The sequence below is a fragment of the Rhipicephalus sanguineus genome, chromosome 7, assembly GCF_013339695.2.
Source record: "Rhipicephalus sanguineus isolate Rsan-2018 chromosome 7, BIME_Rsan_1.4, whole genome shotgun sequence".
In the NCBI taxonomy this organism is placed as follows: Eukaryota; Metazoa; Arthropoda; class Arachnida; order Ixodida; family Ixodidae; genus Rhipicephalus; species Rhipicephalus sanguineus.
In genome coordinates, this window is record NC_051182.1 from 36,538,989 (window position 1) to 36,552,234 (window position 13,246).

At 45.8% G+C, this 13,246-nt stretch overlaps 1 protein-coding gene across 1 annotated transcript in view; it reads right to left on the reverse strand.

Moving 5' to 3' along the window:
- Positions 1-2,743: 2,743 nt before the first annotated feature.
- LOC119398616 (uncharacterized) overlaps positions 2,744-13,246 on the reverse strand; it is a 28,310-nt gene continuing 17,807 nt past the window's right edge. The window contains exons 5-6 of the mRNA XM_037665449.2: positions 9,227-9,262; positions 2,744-3,305 (exon numbers count right to left, since the gene is read on the reverse strand). Coding sequence (XP_037521377.1) covers positions 3,129-3,305; positions 9,227-9,262 — 213 coding nt within the window. The 3' untranslated portion in view covers positions 2,744-3,128. The remainder of the gene's footprint in view (positions 3,306-9,226; positions 9,263-13,246) is intronic.

Consider the following 13,246-nt stretch of genomic DNA (forward strand, 5'->3'; position numbering starts at 1 on the left):
ATATATATATATATATATATATATATATATATATATATATATATTCCATTAAATGCTCGTTAATGCGGAAAATCGATTACTGCCGACGTTTTCTCCGGTCCCGGACAGCTTATACATTGTTTCATGGAGCCAAACTCTCATTATTTCGGTAACGTTTGGCCGCAACGCGAATAATTCGGAGGATCCTCGGAGCGCGCCGAGCGCGAAGCGCTGCAAATGTGCAACAGAAAAGAGCGAAAAAGACGTTTGCGGACAAATAAAACGAGGCGGCGCTGTTCCCATTGCTATCTTCATCGGTTAGTGACCATGGTTTTGTCCACATGAGGATCCGGCACTCAGCAGCTTTGTTTTAACTTCGTGCAATTCATGCGCAATGTCACAAAAATCTAGCACGGCGCAAGCTATTGAACATGATGAGCTTTCAGCCGCAGTAATCTTGCTGTCATAAAACTCGTTTGATATATCGGCATGACCAAACGGTCAGCTGCAGGCCACTTTACCTATGAAAGATCTATCGTCACGTGAGCGTGGAGGCGGTGGCGCTACGTAATAAGGAAAGGGGGCGGAGCACGCTTCGGGCTATTAAATAAACACGGCAGCCTGGCGCCATGGTCACATTGAGAACGAAGTCGTTGCATGACATAAGTACGGCTTTTATGCTGATGCTATGTAAAACAAGTAGAGGATTTATGTACCGAAAAGAAACTTGTACTTCGAATAAGCCAGTTTCTCTAACGCTCCAAAAATTGCCTCGCAGGAGGCTTGCAACCAAAGCAAGCATTTTTAATATTCTCCAACAGAAAATGACCAATTTTTTAACGCTCACCAAATCAAAACAGATTACATCTTTTACAGTACCACTCTAGATAACACAAAATATACTAACATAGTAATAATCGTGCATTAGTAGTAATTGTAGACTCAAATTATGGAACAAAGCTGACGGCGTTAAGCGCTTGTTTAGAAGGCTTCAATTCATTCTTAATGTAAAATTTTGATCGGGCTTTAAACTCTTGAATAAAATTCATGTGTGACTTTAGCCGCCTTCACATCGTAAACACCAAGGGGCAGCGGAGCTGAAGGGAAGCCTGAGCGATAGAGCGAGGACGTCACCACTAACGTCACACGACCTGTGCTTGGCGTGGCTGCGCATTGCCTTCTCCCAGGCCCGAATCCACCATACCATTTGCACAGCTGCCCCTCATCTCCGCCCACACCCTCCTACTATACGCTTGACCACCTGCATGTAACCAACCTTCAACTCGCCTCCATGCTCCACTCGCCTTCGCTAAACTATGCCATGCCCTGCCTCCTCCTTTCAATACCCCTCACTCTCACATCATTCCTCCTCGCCCTCAGTGCCCTTTCCCACTCCTTGCTATATAAGCATGGCTATGCCATCTTTTACCCTCTCCCTCCATTATGTCTCCTATTTTCCCTCCTCACCATCATATCACTGCTCTTCACTCTCAATTTCCTCTCCCGCCTCTTGCTATTCTATAGTAAACATGCCTATTCTATGAGTTACCCTCTTCCTTTCCATTCTCTTCACCCTCACATTGCTTTCAACCTTGCTATACTATACTATACGTGGCTATGCAACGCCTCCACTTCGCTTTGCAGAGCTGCGCCGAGTTTCGAGCGGTCAACGGCCACTGGTGGAAATGAAGGTTTGTAGCGACAGGAAGGTTCGCAGCCTCGAATGCTTAAGGTTTCCAGCGCCGTACTCCTGAACATGGCCCATGCGAATTCAGTGACTTTGCGCAACAAAGCAGGACATACGTACAACATGTAAGGTTGGTAGCACAACTATTCTGGAGCCATAATCCGTACTACAGATGACTTGGTTTCTTGAAATTACTTAACCAAACGTACTTTTGGGAGTTTCGGTACACAAAGCTCGCTGACATATTAACCTCTACGCTGTTTTTTAAGCGCAGTGCTCTTGGCTTACCTTTACCAGGCGTCACACAATGCGAATTATTTAACTAGTGGGTCGTTTAACGCTTCCGACCCGTTAAAAAGGGCTGAGCCATAATTGCACATAATGCCGTACAGGTGTGCAGCGGGTGCCTGGCTTCTCCGCAGAGTGACGAGTAAAGGTGTAGTGGGTGATTCCCAACTTCCCAAAAATTTTCATTTATGCCGTAGTGAGCACCTTGCAAGTGTGCTTGTATTAGTAGCCCCAAGAGATTTTTCAACGGGCTCTATAAATGCCACTCTTCCAGCTTCCGCTATGACTGTGCCGCGCTTTCCGTTTCGTTCCGTTCCGTTTACGTTTTTTAGGAGCGGAGCTCCTTATAGCATCACCTTGTCGGTCGTCGCTCCATCCGGCGTGCCCCCGCCGTCGCGTCTCCCGTATCATTCATTAGTTGGCGCTGTCCCATAGAGATGCATGCAAACTGCAATTGGGTGACGATATACTAGATGGCGCTGTCCCATAGAGATATAAAAAATAAATTAAGAAAAAATAACAAATGAAACAACGGAAAAAAGAAAAAAAGAAAAAAGAAGAAGAAAACAGGAAAAATAATCAAACCGGCGTATCACTTTGATTACTGCTGGGCGAAACCACTGAACATTCTTTCGGAAGCCACGGAAGTGGCTATTTCGCGCAAAGAACACGTACCGACTAGCCCAAAAACGTGCTTCTGCACTGAACATTTCACAGTGTAACCATGATTGCTTCTGGAGATTCGCCCAAGCTCTTCATCATTCACCCATGCATATGCTGTAATTTTTTTTCTCGTTTTCAATGGGAGTTATGCCGGCAAGATGCGAAAACGGGATAGTTCTCTGACATTTCTATCGAGAGGAATAATGATAAACAAAAAAGTGACAGAAACAGTTTGGACATGATAAGAGAAAATGTCTCCTCATGTCATTTACTAGCCATTCTTTTTATCGTAGCTGCTGATATAGTTCTCAGTATGTAATATTATTGCACAGATTTCTCACAGCTGGTGTACAAAGCGCCGGAAGCACGATGAGAAAGAAACGATGCAAGGGCGCAGATTTCTGCTTATTCATCTGGTCTTATTCTCGTCGACTGATTGTTAACGCCGCTACTACAAGCGCTGAAGGTGAATACTGAGGTCGCTGTGAGTGTGCAGTCCACTTGGACCGCCCTAGCACGAGATGCCAGAGCAATCGAGGTCCAGCGCGTTTTGAAGTGCGCACAGGAACGGCATCAGGGCCGTGGATGCAGCACTGCCGAATATTCTAGAAATGATTGTAATCAAATCGCATCCAAACTGCCCAGCGACTTGAGTGGGAGCCGTAGTGAGGACGTAGACGGTAAGGCACTGAAAAAAAGAAGAGTTCAGACATGTATGATTCTGACGTAATGGGAAAGGAACCTTTCTTGAACAAATAATTGCATTAGCCCTACTCAAATGTACCACTTGCCATTGCCACACTTTGGTATAATTTTCAAAAGTATTTCTACAGCAATGTATGGAGTTATATGCGGTATATATATATATATATATATATATATATATATATATATATATATATATATATATATATATATATATATATATATATATATATATACCGCATATAACTCCATACATTGCTGAAGAAATATATATATATATATATATATATTATGTTACCATTATACCGAAAATCTGTAAAAGTACTGAAATACTTTACAAAAGGTTTCAGAATGTCGTTTATCCGTTCAATATGGTTAAAAACAGACGAAGCAACTACGATCGTATTAGTAGGATTGTTGTTATGCCGCTTCGCTTAATATCGTCGCCTAAAAGTGCACATACAAGGCTCCAATTAACGCTAGAAAGATTTCAGAGCTTACATCTTACGGGAATTAACGATGCCTAAACTAAACAACCAGCACATTCTTCCAAGTATGGTCGTTTCTTCAAGCGGAGATCGCAAAGGATATTACCCTCTTAGAAAAAAACAACTTCAGCATAAGCCACTTTAAGACAAGATTGAGAGCTTTATTTTTCGATATTCTCAATAATTGTTGCAGAAGCTGGATTTCTTCAGTCATAAATATTCGAGAGCTCCTTGATTGTAGAAGGGAAGAAGAAAGAGAGGAGGCAGTAAGCCCAAAGGAAAAAATCACGCCATCTCCCGCTAAAGGGGACCATGAGGCGACGCGAAGCGGTGTTTCGCAATGTCGGGGGAGGGGGGGGGTGATAGGGGGAGTAGAGGGAAAGTCGGGAAGGGAAAGGGGGAGAGAAGGTGTGGGGAGAGGGTTCGCGCGTGCGCAGTAAGGGTGGTCACGCCGCACACCACCACCACCGGATTGAACTCCACCATATGATGCTTCGCGTCTAAAACCCTGTGGTTGATTAGCACAATGAATAATGGTTGCGAGTTGGCGCACGCGCACAGGTTGCGCTACTGAGTCGTCATACGGGCCACTCGGTAGAAGTCCTTTTTTTGCTTTGTGAGCGTATGAACGATGAATACTGGTCCGCGTAATAAATTAGACGACATATATAAAGTGGAGAGACACAGCCCATGAGGATGTTTATAAAAAGAACTTAATGTATACGTTCAATTTATATGGTAAATGATAAAAAAAAGTTCTAGTAATTCCATAAATGAAGCCCGCTGTGGTGTTACCGTGGTTACGGCATTCGTGTGCCGACCGAAATGTCGTTGTTTTGATGCCGGTCGCAGCAGTCGCACTGCCAAAGGTAGTGAAATACTGGAGCGTCATGAACTCTACAATGTTAATGCACGTTAAAGGAAACAAAATGGTAAAAAATTTCCGAACCCTGCAGTAAGGTGTGCCTTATAATCATGTCGTGGACTTTGGCACTTAGAAACCCCAGCAGTTATTATCACAAATAGCTTAAACAAAAGTCACAACTTGAACATCGTCAATACATATACAAAATCATACTTAGAATGGTCATACCAAACATTTCTTTCCGAGGTTGTTCTGGAAACGCCGATAATTACACCTGCATATAACTAGAGTACATCTGCAAATTCGAGGTTTTCATGGCGCTTACTTTTAAAGAAGTCCAGTTAGTGATACTAGGGTTGAACTAACGCGTATAAAAAGTGTTCGGACTGATTGACATCGAGCTAACCTTGACAAAACCTTCACTGCAATTAAGCTCAGAGATCTGATATATAAGAGCCTTCAACACGAAATTGTTTTATGCCGGGGTCCCCCAAGACTTTACTGACGTCATTTCCGTCATCAAATATGGTGATAGGTGCCGAGCGCTTTATACCAGTGTTGCCAACGCACAAACACGAAGATTCTCCGCGAGAGTAACGCAAGTGGGCAGTGGAACGCCTTCGCACGTTCCAGTTCCCCATAGGCAGAATTGATAGCTCAAGAGCAGAGTTCGTGAGAGGCAGAGTTGGTAGCTGAAGAGCAGAGTTTCCAAGAGGCAGAGTAGGTCAAGATCAGAGTTCCCGAGAGGCAGAGTTGGCAGCTCCCCAGACAACACTCGACGACCTGAGGTAGTCTTCAGTGGTCCTCAAATGGTACAAACGTCCCCACGGGTTATGCGACGTTCTGAGTGCACCCTCAGGAAGGCATTCGCAGGATGATGCGGAAAACACACTTTTCAGTATTCTTCGAGGATAACTCATTGTCCGAAAAACGTCCATTGTAGGATATTTTGAGTGCATACTGTATAATTCAGAAAGAGACTGCATGAACATTGTGTAGCTCTCGTCACGGGCGCGCGAAAATTAAATGCATGTGACAACCCCTAGCGCATCTCTTGATTGTACAGTTGTTTCTGCGTGTTCGGTTGTTTGTGCCTTACAATCATACATGAAAACGTTTTTCACGCGTGTGTGTGTGTGTGTGTGTGTGTGTGTGTGTGTGTGTGTGTGTGTGTGTGTGTGTGTGTGTGTGTGTGTGTGTGTGTGTGTGTGTGTGTGTGTGTGTGTGTGTTTGCGAACTTTACTGTTTTGCGCATACGCGAATGATTACCCCCGTGGTCGACAGCGAACAGGTAACGTCACGGTCGACACGGTATCCGACAGTGGAAATAGCCACGCACACCATTTTTCTTTTCCTGCCTGGCAACATTGACACTATAGACAGCCCAAGTCAAAGCAATCCAAGCCATGCGCTTTAGCGGACGTCTACAAAGAAAGCAGCATGGCGGTAGGTAAGTTTCCAGTAATGTCTGTATTTTTCGCGTTCGAAATGCAAGTAAGCGTGGACTGCTGGTTTAGACGATAAACAAATAGATGCGCTAATGCCTGTTTACGCATAGCAAACAGGGCTGACAGTAAGTCGGCGCTGCCAAAGCTGACGATGTCACGCGACAATGCCATGGTGTTCATTGTGCTGCGTGATGTTTATGCGAGTACCCAAGGGTTCATTTCCCGTCTTTCTTCACAGTTTGAAAATCACCGAAGTTTTTTGAACTCGTTTGTGGCACTATCGTGTGCGACACTATCTTTGCGGTTGCGAACGTGAATATGTTCAGCGTGATCGCTGCGACGACAACGTTGCGATTATAGAGCTGATTGTGTGTGTGCGCGCGCGTTTACCCTATCAAGCTATGTAGCTGGGTATGGCAGTTATCAAAAATCATTTGGGTTTTCCAGTCACTTGCGAAGGATGCAGTTTTTGTAATGTTGATGGTGACACGTACGATTGGTGACATGCCTAGGCACGCAAACTTTCTTGTAAATTAATTTCTTGTAATTTCTGTATTACAGCAGCAACTGTGCAGTACTGCATCAAAAGCTATAGCAAGAGAAGAATATCTACTGAGCAAAGTTTTTGAAGATTCGGATGCCCTTGAGAAGTTTCATAAAAAGCTGGCTGATGACACAACCATCACAATGCGGCTGGTATGACATTTATGTCTTCGTGACGTTTTTGCTGTACATGTGCTGAGAGGCAACTTTCTTAACAAGAGCATGCCTACAGTGGTTTAGGAGCCATTCTCACAATGCTTCTGTTTATCTGGCGTTAACTCTTCCTTTTGTCAATTTTGCTCTTTTGTTGTCAGTTTTGTTGTATTTCACAATGTCCTGCTCATTATGTCTCTTAATGTCTCCTCTATAGTACCCTGCCCATCTCCAGAGACCTCAGATGAAAAGATTCAATCAAAGCAACCCCATTTTGCCAAGCTTCATGGACTCTGTGTTTGAAACTGATATTAATAAAAAAAGCTTTGCGTTTCACTGTGTGTTTTTTATTTTCGTCTGGTGTGGCAATTTACTGAGCTTTTAAAAGCTCAGTAAATTTGAAGCACTTACTGCTTCGAAGAGCATAGTTTGAGTTTTGGTATTAATAATAAAACTCAAAGTATGCTCTTTGAAGCAGTAAGTGCATGCTTTAGTTTTAAGGCTGAATTTTCTCATTCATTTATGGAAAACAGTCACAGTGGAAAACCACATTTCCAATGGGCACAGCATGCCTCTCAATAGCCTTGAATACATTCCAAAAAGAGCCTTGAAGCTGTCCTGAGGTCGACCTGAACGCATACCAAGAATATCCCTGAATTTTGTTCTCAGGACAACCTGAGTATGATCTGGGGCCGGACAAATAGACTGGATTGGAACCTGTCGAGGTTCATTTGAGGACGACCTCAGGTAGTTCTTTCGTACTGGGTAGGGCATCCTCAGGACAACCTCAGGTCGTCGAGTGTTGTCTGGGTCAAGAGCAGATTTCGCGAAAGGCAGAGTTGGTAGCTCAAGAGCAGAGTTCGCGAGAGGGCAGAGTTGGTAGCTCAAGCTGCCGACTCTGCCTCTCGCGTTCCTGAAGCGCTGTTTCGTAGTGTATGCATGAGCAGAGGCACAGGTTACCCCATTACTGCAAGCGTACACGTCACTGTTTCTCTCCTGAAATCACGACGTTTTGAATAAGTGCATATCGAGTACCAGTGTTTATTATGTGCTTAGTGATGCGCGCGTGTTGATGTGCTTTGCGCGTAATTCATCGTACGCTGTGTCCTGGTGTATATTAACTACTTTAACTACCACAAAGGTATAATCACGATCATAAAAGTGTGCCTCCGAGCTGGAAACGCGCTCCAAGGCGTCAACGTCGGGCATCCACGCTAAACGGTGCTGCATCTGCCAAACACCATTAGTCACTGGGCAAGATCACATATATCAATGTAGAATAAACAATAAAGCACTTCTTGGAAGACACGTTTCACTTTCATTTTATACCAAATTCCATGATGGAGCGATTAACCATGTTTTTTTTTCTGTTTTTATTTACCGTCCGCCTGCTGTGTGAAACGTTACCAGAAATCGAACAATCAAGGCCTTTCTATTTCTCACCGCAGTGTACATTTCATTTTTCTGCCAATCTGGTACCACTGCAACTAAACAATGCTGGGTTGAGCTAGTCTTCCTTGATGAAATGTCCCACGTAAAAGCAAGTATATAGGGAGCTAAGATGAGTAACATTTTTCAGTGATGCTTGTCTTGGCTTACAGATTTTGGTGGCCGTGTTGCACGCCAAAAACGCGGCACCGGCGAGCGTACAGAAATGCGGCCCTGGTATGTGGGCCGTTCACATGCGTATTTCTATTTCCAGTTATTGATGTTCACATGGGCCGTTTTTCAGTTATTGATGCTCTCTCGATCGTGAACTTGTCGGCAATCAGCCGATTACGATAATGCCTCTCTGATGTTTTATCGGGGTGCCTTGTCATTTCATTGTTACGTGGTTATGACTGCATGACCATCGTTGTTGCCTGTACCAACTGAAGTGTTGCGCGCGGTTAAGCACGTAGGTGCGTATCCAATTTGCGACGTGGACAGAGGAAGTTTGGAGGGAAAATGGCGCAATGCGAAGGAAGAAAGAAAGAAAGAAAGAAAGATAGAAAGAAAGAAAGAAAGAAAGAGAGAAAGAAAGAAAGAAAGAAAGAAAGAAAGAAAGAAAGAAAGAAAGAAAGAAAGAAAGAAAGAAAGAAAGAAAGAAAGAAAGAAAGAAAGAAAGAAAGAAAGAAAGAAAGAAAGAAAGAAAGAAATGTAGTTCGTCAGTCACCCACACATCAAGTTTCGTTTGTCCCTGTCTGCCGGAAAGACAACTGCCGTAGTGAGGTTGAAAAAAAAAGTTAATGTGGGCGTCATCCCGCTATGCTCATCACTGTCACATTCAACATTTCATTTACGTCTAGCCGGTGTAGATATGTGCTGAACTTACGTCACTAGCGACGAGACAACCTGTCTAAACTACCGATGGTAGCTAAATAATTTCTATGCAAATTTATTGAAAGGCACCGATGGAGTTACTTACCGCAAGGACTTTCAATGATCCAAGCGCAAGCGGTTCCTGCAATGTATATAAGCATCAAGAAACTCGTGGCCATGAGGAACAAGAAGCACTGTCGCAGCGTATGTTTGAAGGATCACCTATTCCAAGAACAAATTCTGACCACTCGCTATAGGCCATATTCAGCATCATTTTGCAAAGTAGCGAAATGCCCACTACGATTCTGCAAGCCCCAATTGCACCAGAATGGGTGCACACTTTGTTGATGATTTGGACGACGATGATGATGAATTATGGCTGAGCCTTTTGTAATGGTTGGGCAGCTTTAAACCACCCACTCGTTGTGCAATTCACATGGTGCGATGCCTGGGGCTATTGTACGCTTCTGCCACGAAATGTTTGCACAGCTTCTGACGCCACTCCTCACCGGACATGATGCCTCCATAGGTTGTGGTAAAGTACTTGAAAACCACGGATATTGGCTGTGTTCGGTACTTGCGATACCCTAGATTTTTTTCTCGATATGCGCGATAGCTGCGATTGTCACAAGCAACAACAGATGCAGACAAAATCGCCATCAAAAGCGGTTGCTTTGCAAAGCTCATAACAGCGTAGGATGTAAAATATGCGTCACCATACTTTGTGAATCTACTAATATTGCAATTAACTTGTCAGTAGACGCTAAGATCTGCGTTTACTTCACTCTGGCAAAAGAATGTTTCAAAAGGCTATTACAGCGTTTCTGTACATACGAGATATGTGCTGGCCATTTATGGATATCTAATCTAAACGCAACGCAAACTAAAATTATTCCCCCATGAGGGCGCTTTACACAAGTTCCGTATAATCACGGAGGAAGGAAAGACGTGAGGAGAGGGCATGCCCAGCCGGAGCGCTGGCAGATAAGTGTGGAGGAAATGACGTCATGGCGGCCATATCCACAGGGCACATTGGCGGCATTGCTATGGTTACGTGGCGCACCATGTGCAGTGTAGCGGGCCTTGAGCGCTTCTGTAGGTCTCGTACCTAACCGTGGCGGATATACTTTTTTTGTGCCGCGTTGCTCGCTACGCAATGTTCAACCGGTGGTTAGTGTACCGAGCAACGTTTACGAATCCTGTTTGTAGCCACGGGGCCTAAACACTTCATGGAACGAGCCCGTATCCACGTACTGTGCAGCGGATAAAGCAGATGGAGTACGTATTTGAAGTGTTTAGCGAAATCGGGCTTAGGTACCATGACAGAACAGGAGCCACCGATAGAACGGAACCACGACGAACGCCTTGCAGGTCAGTGACGGTTGCGCAGTATTCTTGCTTGTGACAGCGGACGAAACATTCGTGCCCCGCAAGACTAAATGAGGGCATTACATGTATAGATTCGTGTTCTATGCGTTTACAGTAAGAACTTCCGTTGGTTTAGGCATGGTATGTCGGAATGTACGCACGTGAAGTAAGAGCTCTGTCGGTCATCGCATACTTAATTGCCGTGAGATGGTGAGCATGGGTGAGCTCGCATATTATTGTGGCTGATAGCCCGAACAGAGGAAAACAAAGCAGCAGCACAAAAGTAAAGCTTTTAAAATAATGGCTGCGGCTTAGCTCGGCTAGGTCCAGTTATGCAAGCGAATTCTTGTTTACTTGGTTATGCTTGTTTACCAGGCCTCGTAGCCGAAGCACAGTTTGCCAGCCGAACGGTGTACCTAGTCGAACGTTCCGTACTGTCTGCACTCACAACAGTCGTTGCGTCAGTTACGGAAGCCGTCGCCGCAGTCGACGCGAGAAAAGCGAGGCCCCTAAACTGCCTAAACCGCTAACGGATGCTCGCGCGCTCATGTCCTAGCAGATGGGGGCGCCTATAGTCGCTCCTTGCGTTTTAGGGGCGTAGCTCATCTTAGTCTAACCTTGTCCCATGTCAGGCGTAACCGGCAGTATCTCCCGAACAGTATAATAGATGGCGCTGTCTCATAAAAGTACATACAAATTGCACTTGACTGATGATATTCTAGATGGCGCTGTACACAATCTGTGTTGGTCCAATAGAAGTGTGTGCAATAGTGCACTTGTATGAATCGCCACTAGATGGCGGTGGAAGTGCCGCTGCTCTCCGATCGGAACGAGTGCCTCTCTCAGTCTCCTGGATCGTCGCCGTACGTGTCGGATCGTTGGTGGGGCAAGGACGAAGCGGAGCGGCGGGCGCGGAGGGCCGCGGCGGCTCATGCTCGTCGCCAGGATCCCGCGGTTTGAGCCCGAGAAGCGGCGGCGAAGCGAGCGCGGCGCCTGGCAGACCTTGATGGTGCTCGTGCGCGGGAAGCGGCGTGAGGGGTCACATATTCAAGGAGCCGACGCGCGGTTCGAGCGGGAATTTCTCGCTCCTTCGTTTGGCCACACTTGCGACGTGTGTGATCAACTTTGGTTTGATAATAACCTCACCGCGGTGTTTCACACTCTTTATATGACGTACCGGGCGAATTTCACGGAAGAGTTTCACGGTTTACCGAAGATTTCCTCCGGAGCTTCGCCCGACTCATCATCATTCACCCCGTGGATATGTTGCGATTTTTTTTGCCTCAGACGCTGAGGAAGGGCATTCGCGGGGTAGACAGACGAGTCGGCGAACGCTGTACGCTCGCGCGCAACTGCAACGCACGAAGTGATTTCTGCAGAGGCCCAGCGTGTTGAATTCCGCTCAGTTGGTTTCGCATCGGTACGCAGTCCACGTGCTTTTCGAGCGGGAGAGACCGACGTGCCTTCCACTGCGCTGTTCGCACGTAAACAAGAGAGGAGGATTTGCCCGGTCAGTATGGCCGATTTCCGGCTTCACCGTGGCGTCACCGAGAGTGACGTCAGGGCCCCTCCTCAGTTCTTTCCTTCGTCCGTGCGTATAATGCTTAATTTTCTTTTGAAGTTTTCGCTCATATTGGTGGCAGAACAATTACGCAGGGCTCCCATGCACGATCGTTCCGCTGTCTCGACCACCATTTTGCCACGTTGGTGCCGATAGCGAAGGTGCGATCCATGCGTAAAAGGTTAGGCTCCGAAAGATGCCTGGTGCCCTTCCGCAGCCAAACTGCTAAATCCAAGTTAATCTGCACATTCTGGGAAGCTCCTGTCAGGCTTCACTCTCAACCGGCTCGGCCTGAACCAGGGAAGCTCACAGTCAGCCGCCGGAGTACATATTGTTCGCAGTTGCTAGACATTACCGCTGAGCGATGACTTAGCCTGCGCACCAAGCCGTTGTGCGTGAACTGGGCGGAAGGTAAGGGACAATACGTGGTTACGTTGACCTTTATGTCTTTGTTTTTCCGCTGACGAACGCCACTTATCTTGCATTGATTTAGTCTCGTGAAACGTGGAAATGAGATAAAAGTAACGGCTCGGCATAAATTTGCACCGCACGAGCATACATAGATAACGCAGGCACCTCCAAGGCCTAAGCAGAGCACATACCCACAATGCCATCCCTGGATAGCCTTATTCGGAAAAAGGCACTACAGGGAATTTCTAAGTAGGATTATTACCAGTGGACGACCTGCTTTTGGCAGTTACTTTTCCTAACTATTTGTCATCTCGAATAATTGTGGAATCCGTGCTATTATTTCCGATGCTTCCCCTCTGGGTAATAGACATCATGCTTGCACAGCCTTATTCGGAAAAAGCCGTACACAAGCACCTAACAAATACCGTTCTTTTGATGAATGTACTTATACGTACAACGAACAGGCAACGTTATCCAGGTGCTTTAAAGCGTGTTGAGAAGATACTGCGACGGGTACAGGAAAACTCGTCGACCGGCCATTCCGATAAGCGATTTCTTCTAATGCGAGAAAACAATTTGTGTCAATGCGCCACCCTTCCGAGATAACAAAGCCGCGCCTGAAAAACGAGCGCACGTTGCGTCAAGTAGAATATAAAAAAAAACGTGACTACAAGGACGATGTCAACCACTGTATTTCTGTCACGACCACCGCCCCGCAGCCGAGCGCCCCAACTACTTCGCCACCACGTCAATAGGCGGCGGTGGTTAACGGCTGTGAAAAGTGCT